This window comes from Anomaloglossus baeobatrachus, chromosome 6 (assembly GCF_048569485.1).
Source record: "Anomaloglossus baeobatrachus isolate aAnoBae1 chromosome 6, aAnoBae1.hap1, whole genome shotgun sequence".
Classification (NCBI taxonomy): domain Eukaryota; kingdom Metazoa; phylum Chordata; class Amphibia; order Anura; family Aromobatidae; genus Anomaloglossus; species Anomaloglossus baeobatrachus.
The window spans coordinates 307,120,914-307,139,607 of record NC_134358.1 but is presented as its reverse complement, the minus strand read 5'-3'; the positions used below and the strand labels follow the sequence as shown (position 1 = coordinate 307,139,607).

The following is an 18,694-nucleotide window of genomic DNA, read 5'->3' as shown; positions in this document are numbered from 1 at the left end:
GACTATCAGCCGTGTATCCACCAGACGTCTGCACAACTGATGGTCCCAACCCCATTTATAAGGCAAGAAATCCCACTTATTAAACGTGACAGGGCACACCTGTGAAGTGAAAAGCATTTCCGGTGACTACCTCTTGAAGCTCATCAACAGAATGCCAAGAGTGTGCAAAGCAATAATCAAAGCAAAAAGGTGGCTACTTTGAAGAAACTAGAATATAAGACATATTTTCAGTCGTTTCACATTTTTTTGTTAAGAATTTCATTCCACATGTGTTAATTCATAGTTTTGATGCCTTCAATGTGAATCTAAAATTTTCAGAGTCATGAAAATAAAGAAAACTCTTTGATACGTGTTTAATACGTGCAAGGCTTGTAAATATGTAAAAAAAACAGTACATATGCTCCTCATCTGTACATGATAACTATTCCGTATCAGTAACTACATCAATTGTAACAGCTCACAAAATGTCCATCTAATTAAAGGGAACCTGTCAACGCTTTTTTGGCTATAAGCTGAGGCCACCACCACAGGGCTCTTATATACAGTATTCTACCATGCTGTATATAAGAGTCCATGTCGCTGTGAAAACATAAAAAACACTTTATAATACTTACCCAACGGTCGCGCAGTTGCCATATGGGCGTCTCCGTTCTCCTGTGCCACCTCTTTTGGCCATCTTTGTTCTCCTTCTCTAGCTGGCAGGGGTGGCTCAAAGAATTGATCAATTATTTGCTAAAAATCTCATTTTTTTATTATAGTACAGTTGGAATAAATCTGTGAATTTGCACTTTTTATATGATGCATGCCATTTTCAGATCGTGCTGGCTCCTTTTTCTCCTTCTCTAGCTGCAGTGCATGACGCGTCTGACGTCATCCACACTCGCCGGCATTCAGGTCCTGAGCAGGCACTTTGATCTGCCCTGAGCAGGGCGGATCAAAGTATTTTAGTGCGCCTGCGCAGGACCAGCGAGTGTGTATGATGTAGACGCGTCATGCACACAGGCTTCAGAAGGAGGACAAAGATGGCCGAAAGAGGAGCCGCCCGCACCGGACAACGGAGACGCCCATATGACCAACTGCGCGACCGTTAGGCAAGTATTATAAAGTGTTTTTTATGTTCTCACAGTGGCTTGGGCTCTTATATACAGCATGTTAGAATGCTGTATATAAGAGCCCGGTGGTGGTGGCCGCAACCTATAGGCAAAAAAAGTGGTGACAGGTTCCCTTTAAATGCACTAAATGTACTATACAATACGTCGGCGGTACAATGGGGCCTCTAAAAGTCAGGAGTAGACACAATTCATCGAACTCCATAAATAAGCCCCAATGCTACAGAAGCATCCACAGGCTCGAAGCTTTTTACTTCAGCTTATGGTGGCAATATGAACTCATTCACATTCTGGAGATATTGAGAAGGTTCATAAACCAATACAAGGGGGAGATGACATTAGGAAATTATTTAAAGCACCAGTCCAGCATATTTTTTTACTTTACAGCTGGAGTGGTGCTTCTAATCTAAGTTCCTCTTGCACTTAGTCTTCAACATCATCTTCACCTTCTACCGCCACTACTCCTATAGATCTCCAGCAGTTTATGACTTGCCACATCTTTCCAGTGTTTGCTAGAGTGAGCCAGACGTCACGTTTCAATTCAGATCTATGAAAGCATCATTCTGCCCTCACAGACTTGCACTGAGCGCTTCCTCTGACTTCCAGAAGTTGCGGTCACAAGATGGCCCCATGGGTCAAGCACGGCGCCAATAATAGGTGATGACTTTGGTGGGCAAGTATAATACTATGGTCAGGGACCTTAGATTAGAAGCACCACTTCAGTGGTGAAAAACAAACAAAGTGCCTGTTTAACAGAGAACCATATTGAATCTTCTCATTAAATACCACATCTCAAAAAGGACTAAATATCAGGCAGCCTCTGACTTTTTCAATACTAATTATTTTATTACAACAACAAAACTACTATAATAGATATAATTAGGTTAATGTGGCTTGTATATTCTATGAGCATCCGTTTCCATGCAGGATTTTCAGTTTTAATTAGGATTTTTTGATGCAACTGCTGGAGACTCAGACACCGGGTCTAAAAGGAAGTGCAGGTATTCTGTGTTACACCATAAATAAGGAATCCATCCATGAAGTCACCTTGTTGTGGTTGATGCTTTTTACATTTTTGATCAAAAACAACTACTGTAAATACCTTACATTTTTATATTTGTAACAGTGGATTTCTTGTCTTTATGATAGTTAAATATTTTTGTTGGTTTACATTTTATTTTTAAAAATTATTTTCCACTTAGAAAAAAAAAAGGGCTGAACAAAAAATGCAAAAACTCAGTACAGTCGCTTGTAGCAAGCACACTTTCTCTGACAGACACTGAGTTTAGGTTTATTTCTTCTCTAAGAATTATTGTGTTGGCTTGCTGCTTGCCTCTGCATGAAAAAAAGTGTGTAACTGAAATGCAACAGGAGGGGCTATAATAGTTCCCCCTGATTGGCTGAGTTATATCATCTGATGTGACTGCTACAAAGTAGTATGAGGAAGCAGTGTGACCAAGCCTGAGGTCATGGGAGTCTTTTCTGGCTGATACAATCTTAAGAAATGGGTAAAGTGGACGTTGGCATTTTTTGAGTAATACAGGCATGATATCCATAAAAATGTCTGGTTACAAATTGCCTTCACGTCTGACTATTATATTACAATATATATTATTTTCCTTTTAAGGCTAAAGAAGTGTATTGCACAAGTAATACTTGTTCCGTACCTTTATCACTGTAGTCATCAACAAGAATAATTTCCTCAAGGAGGATGTCTGGAGAAGTTTCCAGGACACTGTACACTGTCCGTAGAAGTGTTGTCCAGGCCTCATTGTAAAAAGCAATGACAACAGATGTCCTGGGTAATCTATAGTAGTCATATTTCACGGTTCCACACCTGTAAGCATAAAATGTAACATCAGTATACACTGGAAAAAAGGTTTTTAAGTTTACATGTGTATTTTGTCCATTTAAACAAATACCTAGGAGAGGTATATAATTATTAAAGAGGTTGTTTGTATTAATGATATCGTTTGGCTTGTCCACAAGATGGGTCATCAATATCGGATCGGTGGATGTGCCCAGTGTTGGGCCAGCGGTGATCACCTCTGGATGGATGGAAATAGTGAACAGCGCTCTCCAGTCATTATGTAGTGGCTGCTATGTAACCTGCAGAACAGTTCCCATTCTATTGAATAGGAGCTGTGGTGTTCCGCTCCATCCACCAATAATGGCTGATAGGTAGGTGTGCCATGATCTGAATTTGATGACCTAATAGGTCATCAATATCATTAAACCGGACATTCCTTTAATGATATTCTAATTGGAAAAAAGGTGTTAGTGTAGGTTTACATCAAACTTTGGCATCCTGTAAAATCTCCTGTTTAGTCTACGTAAAGAAAATGGATAACAAACAAGGCATTGCAACAGGATATTGTCTGCATTGGACAAAAAATTAAAATAAGATCTAAGCTAAATGTAAAACAACTGGAAATCATTGGACAATCTATAAATAAGATTTATATTGGAGTAAAAGGTGTCATGCACCATGATCGCTGTCCGCCATTACCTCCTGCCCACAAATCCCCATACACATATCATCACTGCTCAGAGTGCTTGATTTCAATGGGCTCAATAAGCTTCTAACAGGCATTATCTCATGTAAGAACAAAGAATCAAGCCTAAGGACATACTGTACATTGCTCAGCCTTTCAAACATGTGGAGCATTGGTTAGCCTGAGAACATAGCAGCAATGTTGTGTACAGGCAAGTGGGTCTCCAGAATGAAGGAATGGTGGAAAGGAGCTTTCTAGCGCACCAGGCATCTGTACCATACATTTGCTTTCTGTGGTCAGATTGTTATGTTGGACTTGAGGCCTGCATTATGTGGAATCGGTCACCAGGATTTTTTATATGTGAATGTAGCTCTATCAAAAGACAAAAGTCAAAGTCCAACAATACCTTTAGCCCCTTCAGCCCCAGGCGATTTTCCGTTTTCATTTTTTCCTTCCCTTCTTCCAAGAGTCATACCTTTTTATTTTTCCGTTAATATAGCCACAGGAGGAGGATTTTTTTTTTTTGTGGGACAAATTGTACTTTTGAATGACACCATTCATTTTGCCACATAATGTATTGGAAAATGGAAAGCAAACTCCAAGTGCGATGAAATTGCAAAAAAGTGCAATCCCATGATGTTTTTTTGTTGTTTTTTTTTATTTTTTATTTATAATGTTCACTATATGGTAAAACTGACCTGACAATATGATTCCACAGGACAGTACAAGTTCTTAGATACAGATGTGACACCCTGGACAACCCAGGTAGTCACAGGTAGGCCCTTACGCAAACACCTTCCCCTAAAAAGGTACCAGCAGCCAACCTTCAAACCCTGAGTCGCCCCTCTCAGGTTCTGATGTCCACACCCGGGGGCGGAGCCAGGTGGTTGGCCACGCCCACCCAGGAGTTCAGAGAGCCTGATGCGGGAAAAACAGGCAGATCAGTGACAGGAGTGGAGGAGAGTGGTAGCAAAGTGTAGACGTCTGTCAGGGATCTGGGTCGGAATCCGGATACCTTGTAGCCAGGAGGGAGACTGTGGTGGCCGCCTGCAGGAGCTGGGATTACAGCCGGTGGAACCGTAAGGGACCGGGACCGGGTAGTGGCCCGCCGGTAACGAACCTTGGAACCGATTGGAAACCGGAGCACCAGAAGGGGTACTCAGACCCAGTACGAGGCCCGGAACCCACTGGACCGAGTCGAATTCACTGATTGGGGTCTGGACTTTAGGTCATTTCCCACCCAAGACCCAAGTGAAGACAACAGGCCAAGCAGAGGGGTAGAAAGCCACCGCCCAGGCATCGAGATCCCACGGGCCAGCGTCTGCGGGCAAATGGTCTCTACCGGCACACACAAAGCTGGGGAGCGGACTACCGTTGCTCAGACATAGGAGTCACCATTCTACTAAAAGTGAGGTGCAGGAGAAAGACGGAAACCACCAACCTGAAAAAGGGGAGAAGAGCAGCCGGCTGCGGGCACCGTCCATCATCTTGTTTGGTTTACCAGAGACTCCAGTGTGTCTGTAATAGTGAGTACAACAGTGCCCTCGGGCCGCACACCGCGCCGCACCGACACGCCAGCATGCATCCATCCTCCCGCCTCAGCATCTCCCTCGGGCCCCCGGGACCATCACCCCCTACCCACGGAGGGGTCAACACCAAGCTGCGCAACACCGTCCCCGGGAGCCTAGTCAACGGCAGCGGTGGTGTCCATCCGTTCACCACAACCTGTGGGTGGCGTCACGAACTTAACCCCCAAAAACAACCGCGGCCTCGGCCGTGGACCTCCCCACCGAACACCATTCCTCACGTAGCGCCAGCATCCTTTCAGAGCGACGTGACCCCCTGGGTCCGGGAGGAGCTCGAGCCACCCACCGACGAGCCCGGATCCGAGCGGCTCGGCAGCCGGCCGAGCCCCGGGGCGGTACACATCCATGTAAAGTTTTACTTTTATCTAAGTGGTTAAAAAAAAACTCGGAAATTTGTGGGGAAAAAATGTGCCTTTGTCGCCATTTTGCGAGACCCGGAGTGTTCTCATTTTTCGGGATCTGGGGCTCAGTGATTACTTTTTTTTGTTTCTTGAGCTGACATTTTTAGTCATACCATTTTTGGGTAGATGTGATCTTTTGATTGCCTGTTATAAAATGTTATGGAGACCAAAAAAGAAAAAATGTAGTTATGGAGTTTTGATAATTTTTCTCGCTACGCCGTTTACCAATCAGATTAATCGATTTTATATTTTGATAAATCAGGCATTTCTGAATTTGTACTTTTAGGGGTTTTTTTTTACATACGTATGTTTAAAACTTTTTTTTTTTACATTTTTAAAATCGATTTTACTAATCCCATTAGTGGAGTTTATAACTGCACTATTCGATTGTTTCTGCTGTTCAGAGTGATGCTTCAGCATCCCTCTGAGCAGCAAAAATACTGATCGATGAACGCCGGCGCTCTGCCAGCATTCATAGGAAATGAGTCTTAACAGCAAAAGAGGTCACCACAGCTCTATTCCCAGCCCAGAGACGCCTCCTATGGCTTGACTGACAGCCAGTATGCGTGACTTCAGGTAAGTGAGCCATCAACCAAGCAGCAGGAAGTAGCGTGGGGCGTGGAATAGAGCTGGAGTGACAGACTTCAGAGCTACAGATTAATTTGCATATTAATTCAAACACTGATTTCTCACTAACAACGGAACAGACTGTCTGTCTAGGTGCAGGTATTGCTGGACTTGTCTTTGAAAGACTTACACGTGCACCTAAATATTTTGGGTTGTGAAATCCAGCTGACAAATTTGAGACTAGTAGGTAAAATTGAATGGGAAAAAACCCTGAAACAGATGCATTCACACACCCAGTGTATGTGCTAGTGGTATAATATAGAGAAACTTTGTATCGCAAATAACAAGGATGCTTTTAAATGAACCTTGGCAATATTTAACACAATGAGCAGGAAACTCAATCCTACCTGCGTCATACTATACATTGCTCTCCAGGCCCGAGCAGCTTGTACTTTATCACAGTTATTCAATTACAACTACACGTGAAAAGGAGCATTCACATTCATTTGGATCAATTAAAAGAGTAATTAAACATACATATGTTTTTGATATTACATATATGTCTCCTGCTGATCCTGTGTAGGTTTTTAAGAAGCCCAGAAAGATGCAGTTTAGAGTTGGACCCAGCAAAGTTGAGGTCTCAAACACGTGGCCTACGGGCCGCATGTGGCCCTTCAGGCTGCCTCGAGGTCCACAGTTCTCTTGCCGATCACGGCCACCACAGTCCACTGCTTTGCTTCAGGATGAATGTTTTGCCGGCGCTGCGCAAAGGCAAGCTCTCTGAACAAGCTATTCCAATGGCATGCGACGGCCAATCAATCAGAGGCCAGCAGGTGGTGTGTATGACATCACCTCCTGGCCTCTGATTAGCTGGCGGCTGGAAAAGCTTTTCAGAGAGCTTGATTCTACGCAGGACCGGCAAAACTTGCATTCCGAAATAAAACGCCAATGATGACAGGCCCCAGCACCGGCTGCGATCATCAAAGGGAGTGTGGAACTGTGGGCCGCAAGTGGGAACGGAGCACAGGTGAGAATGTGTGTGTGTGTTTGTGTGTGTGAAGAATGGCACAATAGGGGCCATTACTACAGGATGGACCAGTAAAGGGGACATTGCTACATGAAGAGGACAAGGATGGGCACACTACTACAGAATGGGGACAAGGATGGGCACACTACTAAAGAGTGGGGACAAGGATGGGCACACTACTACAGAGTGGGGACAAGGATGGGCACACTACTACAGAATGGGGACAAGGTTGGGCATATTACTACAGAACGGAGACAAGGATGGGGCACATTATCACAGGATGGGGACCAGGATGGGGCACATTACTACAAGAAGGAGACAATGATGGGCACATCCCTAGGATGGGGACAATGATTGCATATTACTACAGGATGAGGACAAGGATGAACACATTACTACAGGATGGGGATAAGGATGGGCAATGTACTACAAGAAGGGGAACAGGATGGGTACATTACTAAAAGATGAGAACCAGCATGGGACCATTACTACAAGATGCTGGCCAAAATTACTATATGGTGCTAATTGAAAAACAAATGACTCACAAAAAAAGGGGATAAAAATGTAACAAAACAAAAATAAATAAAAAAGCATGAATTTTTTTCACCATTAAAAATGTTTTATTTTTTTTGTTCTTATACTTAAAAAAAAAAAAAAAAAAAAAAAAAAAGGTGCACATTTGTTATCATAAACCAGCCAAAAATGTTCAAAAATAGTGATCCAAGAGGTGTATATAAAAAAAATAAAAAAAAATGGTACCAATAAGAATGTCACTTTCTATGTGCGGCCCATAAACCCAGCTGAGTTTGAGACCCCTGCTCTAGAATACCTCTAATTAGAAGAAATTGCCTGATTCCCCACTTATCAGGCCGTGTGTACATAACGTCTTTTGAAGTCTGGCGAACACGCTACGTTTTTCAAGCAAAAGACACTTCAGGAAAGTTTTTTTTTTTTCCTTGAGGTATCTTTTGGGTTGTTTTCCAAGTGTTTCTTCTAACAGTTTTAGATACTGGCATTTGTTTTTTTTGTTTGTTTTGTTTTTAGTTTTTTTTTTTATAACTGAATGTTTTATTAAGTTTTTAGAACAGATACAAAAAAAGTACATGGATGCATAGATATGTCTCACAAGCTTGTTAGCAATAACTGTAAACCAGAAATCAGTATCCATATTATCCACTAATACACTGAAAACAGGGAATATGACAAGACGAACAATACAATACTAGACAGGGAAACATAAGGGAGGGGGGATGGATTGGGGAGGGTGAGCATAACAGGCTTCCATCAAGGCCGTACTTCACTGTTATTCTTTGTTGGCCCAATAAGTATCCCAAAGTGACCAAACACTCTCAAAAAGATCTACTGTGTTATTTGACAGGGCAGATAAATACTCCATCCTTCTCACATCTTGGATCCGAGATTGGAGATCTGTAAGTGAGGGTGGATGGGCCAACCTCCAGTTACGGGCAATTAGACATCTAGCTGCTGTGGTCATGTGTAATAGTAACCGCTTCACTCTTTTCCCCAGCTGAGCAAGTGGTATATTTAATAAATAGAATTTAGGATCCAGGGGAATCCGAAGGTTAGTTACTTTATAAATAAGAGATTGCACCAACCTCCAAAACACTGGATATTGGGGCATACCCAGAATATGTGCGGTATGTCTCCTCCTGTGGCTCCACACCTCCAACAATTGTCAGGTATAGCTGGGTTTAGTTTATGTAGTAATGATGGGGTGTGATACCAATACATAAGTAATTTATACTGATTTTCCTTATAGACATAGCATGAGGATGTCTTAGAGGCCGTATCCCAGATCCGCTTCCACATACACAAGGGAATGGACTCACCAAGGAAATCTTCCCATTTCCTCATATATGTATGATTTGGCTTGTCTTCTGGGCACGGGGTAATTAAAATACGATATATATCGGAGATGAGGCCTTTAGTAGAGGCCCCAGCTCTGCACAATCTCTCAAAAAGTGTAGGGGTAGAGACTTCTAAGGAGGTAAAAAGGGAGTGCATCAGGTGTCTAACTTGTAAATACCGATATTGGGAATTGCCAGGGAGATTAAATTTAGCAGCTATGGTGGCGTATGGGAGATTGTTTTTAGTTTTTAAGGAAGGCGCGGTTCTGAAATTTTTATGGTTTTGGGTTGTATTTAATGTAATTTTCTATTCCCCTTTTTTCCTTTCGTCACGACAGCACCCACGAGAGAGGGATCCGCCCCCTTCAGGACAGGAAACCTACAGATAAAAAAGGGGCAGTCCCCCTCCCTCATCAGTTGGTTTCCTGTCCTGAATGGAGAGGAACCTACAGTACCTGGGTCCGGTTGAGTCCGTGCGGTCTCTGTGGGAACGGCGGAGCTCTAGGTCCAGAAGCACGGTCGGTGGAGCTCCCCTCGTGGACTCCGTCCTCCGGTGCGCCTCGTCCTCTTCCCCTTGGTTCGGCTTTGCCTCCGGGGTAATGACGCCGGCACCTGCGCGCGCCTGGCTCTGTGGACGGCAGGGGGGACCCTGCCGTGTCCGCGCGCTCTCTGCTGCCGTGACCCGGAAGTGCACTGGAGCGCTTCCGGGGGAGTGGACCGGGCAGGTTCCTTGGAAGGCCGTGGATCCCTCCTTCCTGTGCTGGACGCGGGGTAAGTTGCTGTACGGTGCTCGGCGGCCGGCGCCTCTCTGTGGAGCGGGCGGCGCCTCCGGTTGCACGGCGGGTGCGCTGTGTCCGGGGCCGCGTCCCCGCTCTGTCTCCAGCGGTGTCCCGGTAGTGCAAGGAGGATCGTCCCGGAGTCCTGATGCGCTCGTCCGGGGTCGGTGCGTGGAACTTAGGAGCTGGTTTTTGACGCATGGCCGGGGGGCCCCTGTAACCCCTGTGTTTGCCTGGCACCCTGTGCCTCCGTGGACTCATGGCCCCTGTAAGGCTTCTGTAGACTCTGGTAGCCTCTGTGGACTCCTGGCCCTCGTGGCCTCTGTGGACTCCGGGCCCTCGTGGCCTCCGGGCCCTCGTGGCCCCTGTGGACTCCTGGCCCTTGTGGCCTTTCTGAGACTCCTGGCCCTCGTGCCCTCTATGGACTCAGGGCCCCTGTACGGCTTCTGTAGACTCCGGGCCACTGTATCCTCTGTGGACTACTGGCCCTCGTGGCATCTGTGGACTCCTGGCCCTCGTGGCCTCTGTGGACTCCTGGTCCTCGTGGCCTCTGTGGACTCCTGGCCCTCGTGGCCTCTCAGACTCCTGGCCCTCGTGGCCTCTATGGACTCCTGGCCCCTGTGACCCCTGTAGGCTCCTGTGGACTCTATGGACTCGTGATGGCCCCCTGTGGGTTCCTGGCCTCTGTAGATTCTTGGCCTCTGGAGCCTATGTGCCCTCCTGGTCCCTGTGGCCTCCGGGCTCCTGTGACACTGGGTCTCCTGACCTCGGTGGCTCCTGAGCCTCCTGGTCTCTGTGGCCTCTGTGTCCTCTGGGCCTCCTGTCTTCTGGTCTCGGGTCCTCCGGGCCTCGGGCCCTCCCAGCCTCTGAGCCTTCTGGCCTTTGCGCCTTCGGTCGTAGTGACCCGGGCCTCCTGGCCTCGAGACTCTGTGTCTCTCGGCCTCATGTTTCCGGGCCGCGTGCTTCCTGGTTTGTGCCTCTTTTCCTCTATGCTGCCTGCCCTTGGTCCCTTGTACCTCATGGCCTTGGCCCTCTGTGTTGCCTGCCCTTGGTGCCTCCTGGCCTGGGGCCGCTGTTCATCCTTGCCCTTGCCCACTGTGCTTCCTGGCCTTGGGGCCGCTATACCTTCTGACCTCGGGCCTCTGTGCCTTCTGGCCTCGGGTCTCTGTGCCTTCTGGCCTCGGGCCTCTGTGCCTTCTGGCCTCGGGCCTCTGTGCCTTCTGGCCTCGGGCCTCTGTGCCTTCTGGCCTCGGGCCTCTGTGCCTTCTTGGCCTGGGGTCTGTGTACCTCCGGGCCTCGGTGCCTCCTGCCTTCGGGCCTCTATGTGTACTGTCGCTGCGCCTTGGGCTCCTGGCCACGCGCCTCGGTTGCCTCCTGGCCTCATGCCTCCTGCCTCGGTGCCTCTGGCCTCTCGGGTTCCTGGTCTCTGTGGCTGCCTGGCCTCTGTGTGGCTCCCTGGCCTCTGTGTGGCTCCCTGGCCTCGGTGTGACTGCCTGGCCTCGGTGTGGCTTCCGGGCCTCTGTGGGCCTGTAGGGCCTCTGTGGGCCTGTAGGGCCTCTGTGGGCCTTCCGGGCCTCTGTGGGCCTTCCGGGCCTCTGTGTGCCTTCCGGGCCTCTGTGTGCCTTCCGGGCCTCTGTGTGCCTTCCGGGCCTCTGTGTGCCTTCCGGGCCTCTGTGTGGTTCCGGGCCTCTGGGCCTCCTGGCCCCATGCCTCTGTGCCTTCTGGCTCGGGCCTCTGTGTCTCTTGGCCTCTGTGCCTCTTGACCTTCTGTGCCTCTTGACCTTCTGTGCCTCTTAGCTTATTGGTCTCTGTGCCGTCTTGGCTTCTGTGCCTTTCTTGGCTTCTGGGCCTCCCGGCCCCGTGCCTCTGTGCCTGCTGTGCCCGGCCTCTGTGCCTCTTGGTCTCTTGGCCTATGTGCCTCTTGGCTCCGACCTTGTGCCTCTGTGCCTCTGGGCCTTTGTGCCTCTTGGCCTCTGTGCCTTCTTGGCCTCTGTGCTTTCTGGACATCTGTGCCTTCTTGGCCTCTATGCCTTCTTGGTCTCTGTACCTGCTGGCTTGGGCCTCCTGGCTCCGGCCTCTATGCTTCTGTGCCTCTTGGCCTCTGTGCCTCTTGGCCTTTGTCGTTTTGGCCCTTGGGCCTCTGTGCCTCTTGGCCTCTGTGCCTCTTGGCCTCTGTGCCTCTTGGCCTCTGTGCCTCTTGGCCGCTGTGCCGTTTGGCCTCTGTGCCTCTTGGCCGCTGTGCCGTTTGGCCTCTGTGCCGTCTGGCCTTTGTGCCGTCTGGCCTCTGTGCCGTCTGGCCTCTGTGCCGGTTGGCCTCTGTGCCTCTTGGCCTCTGTGCCGGTTGGCCTCTGTGCCTCTTGGCCTCTGTGCCTCTGTGCCTCTTGGCCTCTGTGCCTCTTGGCCCTTATGCCGCATTGCCTCTTGCCTCTTGGCCTCCGCTCCGTGCCTCTGTGCTTCTTGCCCTCTGTGCCTCTTCACCTCTCTGCCTCTTGGTTTCGGGGCCTCTTGCCCTCTTGGACTCTGGGCCTTCGGGCCTTTGGGCCTCTGGGCCTCTTGTCCTCTGTGCCTCCGTGCCTCTATGCCTCTGTGCCTCTGGGCCTCTTGGCTTCGGGGCCTCTGTGCCGCTTGGCCTCTGTGCCGCTTGACCTCTGTGCCGCTTGACCTTTGTGCCGCTTGGCCTCTGTGCCGCTTGGCCTCTGTGCCTCTTGGGCGCTGTGCCTCTTGGGCGCTGTGCCTCTTGGCCTCTGTGCCTCTTGGTCTCAGGGCCTCTGTGCCTCTTGGGCTCGGGAACTCTTGGGCTCTGGGCCTTCGGGCCTTTGGGCCTCTTGTCCTCCGTGCCTCCGTGCCTCTGGGCCTCTTGGCTTCGGGGCCTCTGTGCCGCTTGGCCTCTGTGCCGCTTGACCTCTGTGCCGCTTGACCTCTGTGCCGCTTGACCTCTGTGCCTCTTGGACGCTGTGCCTCTTGGACGCTGTGCCTCTTGGTCTCAGGGCCTCTGTGCCTCTTGGGCTCGGGAACTCTTGGGCTCTGGGCCTCTGGGCCTTGGGGCCTCTTGGCCTCTGTGCCTCTGTACCTCTATGGCTCTTGGACTCTGTGCCTTGGGGCCTCCTGGTCGTATGGGCTTGCTTCTTGCGGCGCTCCTGGTTGGTCCTTCCTGCCTTGGCCTTGCGCCGCCTTGCGCCTCCCTGGCCTTCCGCCTGGCGCCTTGGGCTTCCTGCTTCGACTCTGCGTCTCTTCTCCTCCTCGTCCGTTGCGGTGCTATCTCTTGGTCGCCCTTGCTTCTGCGGGGTGTGTTCGCGCCTATCCGGCTCTGTCCGTTGGTCTTTCCTGCCTTGCGGTGTTCCGGTCCGATTGTTCTTCTGCCGAGCGGGTGTCTTCGGTGTTTTTTCTTCCCGCGCAGGCTGTCTTCTCCGCTCTTCGTTTCGCTGCCTGTTCGTGGGGGGGGGGGGCTCTGGCCTCGTCTGTGTCGCTAGGTCGGCCCCTTGGCGGAGGGGTTGGTCTTTGTTTTTTGTTCTTTGTCTTTCAGGATTCCGGCGGTGATCCTCGCGTGGCGTGCCGTCCCTTGTCCCGATGGCTGTGGGCTGCTGTTCCCCTCTCGTCTGTGGTGCTGCGGGTTCCCCTGGCCTCCTCGGTGTCGGATCCTTCTCCTGGGCAGTTGCCTCCTCCTTGGATGGATGTGGCCTGTGTCTCCTTCGGTGGTATTGTACGGCTGTATCCTGACCTCTCCATCCGATTTTCCCGTCTTGCCGGCTGGCCTTTGTTCTTCCGCTGTCTTCCGTTGGAGGCTTGGCCCTTCGTGTGGTTTTTCCCTCCCTCTGAGTGTCATCTCTCTAAGTCTCTCGTGGGTGTTGTCGTGACGAAAGGAAAAGAGTACATTACTTACCGGTAATGGGATTTTCCTGAGTCCACGACAGCACCCCTTACACCCCTACCCTTTCTTGTTTGTTTGTCACCATTTGGTGTCCTGGGGTCTGGTTTTTTTTGTGTATTCATTCATTGGCGGTTCCTCTCCCGGTTCTCTGCAACCAACTGATGAGGGAGGGGGACTGCCCCTTTTTTATCTGTAGGTTTCCTGTCCTGAAGGGGGCGGATCCCTCTCTCGTGGGTGCTGTCGTGGACTCAGGAAAATCCCATTACCGGTAAGTAATGTACTCTTTTTCCCTCACTCGACTGAAAAATAGAAAACCACCAGTGTTTTGGGGTTTTTAAGCAAAAACGATGGCCAAACGCTCCATAAGTTGTGCGTGAAAACAATGTTTTTTGTGTACGCATTAGAAAAATAGAAATGGTTCTTTATGATTAAGTGATTCAACTACAGCACATAGTTCCCATAGGGAGACCGATGCATTACCTGTAAATTGTTAATTGAGGATTATTGAAGTATGAAAAATATAAAAAAAATCTGTATGCGTTTCTACAGCTCTTGAAAAAAGAAAAGTCATGGATGCTTTATCCTTTTTTACGAACAGGGCAAAATAGTGCCCTATTGTTACAGAATGCCCTGGAATTTGTAGACTGTTGGCAACCCAAAACTTGTCTTCCAATTGAAAGATGTCAGAATAATTGACATGTCCCTTCTTTTAACCACTTGCCGTTTTTAGAAACCTGAAGCGGTTAAAAGATGTTCAAAACCAAACATTAACAGCAAGTCATTTTTACATAGAGATTCATGAACCATTTACACCTCTTTAGTATAGAAGTCTATGGAGAGGGGAAGGAGGAGATTAGAAATAGAGAGCAGTTGAGCACACAGAGAAACGGCCGAGGCTTTTATTGAGGGTACAAATGCTAAAATAACAGGATCATATCAGTCCTATAGGCAAAGTGTTATTCCTCATGTGCAAACACATCACAGCTTATTCTGGAAACTCACCTGAAAGTGCAATTAAACTTCAACGTTTTTCGACAACCCTTTGTATTCCAACCACAGACATTTCTCACTTATTGGATCGGTGAATAATATGGGCTTGTCCTGCTGCACTCAGCAGTTTTTGTCACTTCGGTAGAGAATGTAGAGACAAAGTGGTCCTGGTGATTATGTCATGGGAAAAATCATAAATCCATGACATCTCTCTCTGAAGAATCATACATCCACCGAACAACACACTGGAAACATGGGATCAATTATAAATGGTGCGGTGAGAAAAATTAGAGAAAGGAGTCTTCATTGAAGCTATGAACCCCTGGCATGGACAAAACTGGTAAGAAAGACAGCTAGTCTGAGTTTTGTGTACATAAAGATATAGAGAATAGCATTTAGCAGAAACCAACTGTCAGCTTCACATTAGAGTCCTAGCCGCTCAGGCACCAGCGTACAGTTATAAATATTGGGGTGTGCATAGAACTTATAGTTATGGGAGATACATATTTGGCATTGCAATCACCAGGGGAAGAACGTTCATATTTTATCATAATTGTGAGGTCACAGCTTCATCCCCAAATTAATATCGGACAACTAGATGATACTAGCCATGCCATGTTTTCTATTTATGAACAGGTAAATTCATGACAGGAAAGTTATGGTAAGATCTCCCGCCTGTGACCCCTAGGGGCCAAGATATCTGGGAGATTGGGATTTCATAATTTTCTGGAAACTGAAACCACATCCCATGGCAAGCCTGGTCATGACTCACCAGAGAGGAGGTGACTGGTGTTGTTAAAAGATAAAATCCACATTTTCGTGGTATTCACATGTGGGGGTTGGCCAATGCTGATGTGATCTATGTTTCCTTCTACTTCCCTCAAGGAAAAAAAAAAAAAAAAAGACTTCTTTACAGTTTAAGTATTTCTGTTAATTTCTCCCTTTTATAACTGTTTTGTCTATTTGTTTGTCATGTTTATCTTTAATCGTTATTAACTTTTTATCGTAAGCATTGTATTTTTTATATTAAAGCTTAAAACTTTAATAAGTTTGATCCATGTATGCTCTAAAGAAATCATAACCTTACATAGAGGGTGTGACCCTGTTGCTTGTCAGACAGTAATATATTTCAGGGACTCATCACAGCTCCTTTGATGAGTGGTGGCAGCGTGTTGTGTAGCCGGGGTGTTTTGACTGTATCGGGTGTGATTTATGCTCACCTATAGGCAACAACAGAGGTTGAGTGCTGGACTTAGTGGAGAAAAATTAACCTTTGCAGGCAGGAGTGTACATGACAGAAAATATGGCAATCAAAGCTAGCCCTCTCCCACCAGTGAAGCCATTCACAACATCCTGATTCCTAGTGGTATAACAATAATTCACAAAAAAACAACCAAACAATCTAGTCACCATGTTGGTTTAAGGCCTGTGTTATATGCATAAACGTCAAGCAGAATATCACATAAAAATAAAACTTAAAAAGAGTAACAATCATTTAAATTTTTATTTAATAAATAAATGGAATATAATCGTATCAAAGAAATGTGCTCCTATCTCTGGCAGAATTGATCAGTCATTTTCAAAAGTTTCAATCCTGAGGTAAAATCTGTATGCAGTGAAGACAGATTGTTAATTACGGAGACAGGAGGTGACAGCAGTTGCTAGTGGTAAGATTCTATGTAGAATAGAGGAGCTCTACCTCCAGCTCCTCCTTTCTCTCTCCCCTCATCACTAGCCACTGCCATCTCCTAGCGTAGTAATGTAAAAAGCTGTCTTCACTGACTACAGATCTTACCCATGGATTGAGACTTTTCAAAATAAAAGAGCAGTCCCAGCAGAGAAAGGAGCAGATTTCTCTGATAAGATATACAATAAAGTTTATTTTCATGTGCATCTACAAAATTAAAATTAAAAGCAATGGTCACTCTCTTAAGGGAAACTGTCATGTAAAAAAACGCTATTAACCTACAGATGGGGGTTAATCTGCAGGTTAAGAGCGTTCTGTCACCGTGCAGGCCTTGCTGTTGGGAGGAAATTAAATTTTTTCCTCCTTGCAGCCTTCAACTTTCAGTCTTAGGCCGGTTTCACACATCAGGCATTTCGCCGCTTTGCCGGATCAGTCACACTCCAGTACACTGCAATACAGTACAATGGCATCACGGCAAGCTCCAGTCACATGCTGTCATGTAACTATAAATGAAATAGTGGCATTTTGCCCAGATACGGATGTTTTTAATCTAGATAGTGGCATTTAAGTTAGGCTCCTGGATTACAGAGATATACCTTGCCGTTGGTGTCCGGGCTTACCTGCATTGGCCAATACATAAACTAAATATCTCTCTTTTGCAGTAATGCAGTGCCATATTTTCCCTTGTACTTTTTTGGCTTTTTCAGTGTGCAACTGTATGCATTTATAGATACTATGTTTTTTCAGTTAGCACCTGTTCACAATTGTTGGATGTGCGGGTCAGTTTTTTGATATTACATGCTGTCATGTGACCGGAGCTTGCCGCGATGCCATTGTACTGTATTGCACTGTACTGGAGTGTGACGGCTCCGGCAAAGTGGCGAAATCCCGGATGTGTGAAACCGACCATAGAGGTGTAGCGGGCATGGTTCAGTCACGGCTCTGTAGAATGTAGTGAGCAGCATCTGTAACCATGCCACAGCCCTAACTGACACCCGGTTCTATATTGATGCTATTCTGAGCAGACTGTTAGTCAGTGCCTGGGTGTGGTTACAGCCGCCGCTTGCTGTGCAAGTAGCAGTGGCAAACTGGGACAGCTGCACCCATATGACTGAAGGCACAAAGCTTCCGGTAGGAATAAAGTGTAATTTTCTCCCGGTGGCGAGGCTCTCAATGCGACAGGCACACAATGCCAGAACACTAAAGTGCAGATTAACCCCACAACTGCAGGTTGATAGCGTTTTGTTTGTTTTAACATGACAGGTTCCCTCTAAAGAATTAATAAACGAGATATACAGACCAGACATGTTTTCACATAACGTGCAGAATGCCATTAAGGGCCCATTTAGATTGCTGAACATTAAAGAGGTTGTTGTTCAGGATTGGGGTACAAGTCTGTAGTCACTCTATGTGACTGCAGATTTGTGAATCATCACAGCATGCTGTCAGGATTCTATAGTGCCAGGAGTGTGTGGTCACGTGACCGGAAGCATGTGATTTGCATACATGAGGTTACATGCCGACTAGATGTGCCAAATGAATTGAGCGAGGCTGCACATGTCTAGTCGGAATGTGGGCAGACGTATGCAAATCACATACCTGCAGTCACTTGACTACCCACACAATTTACAGAAAAACTGACATGTAATTGTGAATTGCCAAAATTAGAACTGTGCCCAGATTTTCACTTTTCTCCATGTTCTTCTGAATCTTCCCTCCACTATCAATGCCTTTCTGACCTCTTTAAACCTATCTCAAGATTCAAACTCTTTCTATATAATCTTCAAGGCACTCTGTGTGAACTCTTCCTACATCTGCATCGGTGAGCTTTTACCAAGTATGTGGTGTTACTTGCTAGCATTAGTTGCACTGATCCATATCTCAAAAGTTCTCAAATGATTCAGATCTGGGAAGCATGAAGGCAAGTCAATGGCATCAATATAATCATCCAGGAACAGCATACATTTTAGCCACATGAGGCCAGGCAGTGTCCTGCACTAGGAGGGTGCCAGGACTAGAGTTGAGTGCCATTCGCAAATCATGGTTCTCCAGTTCACGGTTCGAGTGATTTTGGGGGCTGTTCTAGATCGAATTAGAACTCGAGCTTTTTGCTAAAGCTCGATAGTTCTAGTTACGTTCGAGAACGGTTCTAGCAGCAAAAAGTCAACCTAATTCATGTGACTCTGTGACTCACACTATTATGAAATTTCAGCATATAGTGTGCGGGAACAGCGCATTCAGATCACTGCTGCTGGGATAATGGGGATCGCCATTTTTTTTTTTTCCTTGTCTCCCTTCCCTAAGTGCGCGCGTGTAGTGG

The 18,694-nt window shown here is 47.3% G+C and overlaps 1 protein-coding gene across 1 annotated transcript in view; it reads right to left on the bottom strand.

The window, feature by feature from the left end:
* Window positions 1–18,694, bottom strand: part of LOC142243239 (polypeptide N-acetylgalactosaminyltransferase 12-like) — an 87,585-nt gene that overhangs the window by 30,871 nt on the left and 38,020 nt on the right. Inside the window, exon 2 of the mRNA XM_075314919.1 lies at window positions 2,777–2,946. Coding sequence (XP_075171034.1) covers window positions 2,777–2,946 — 170 coding nt within the window. The remainder of the gene's footprint in view (window positions 1–2,776; window positions 2,947–18,694) is intronic.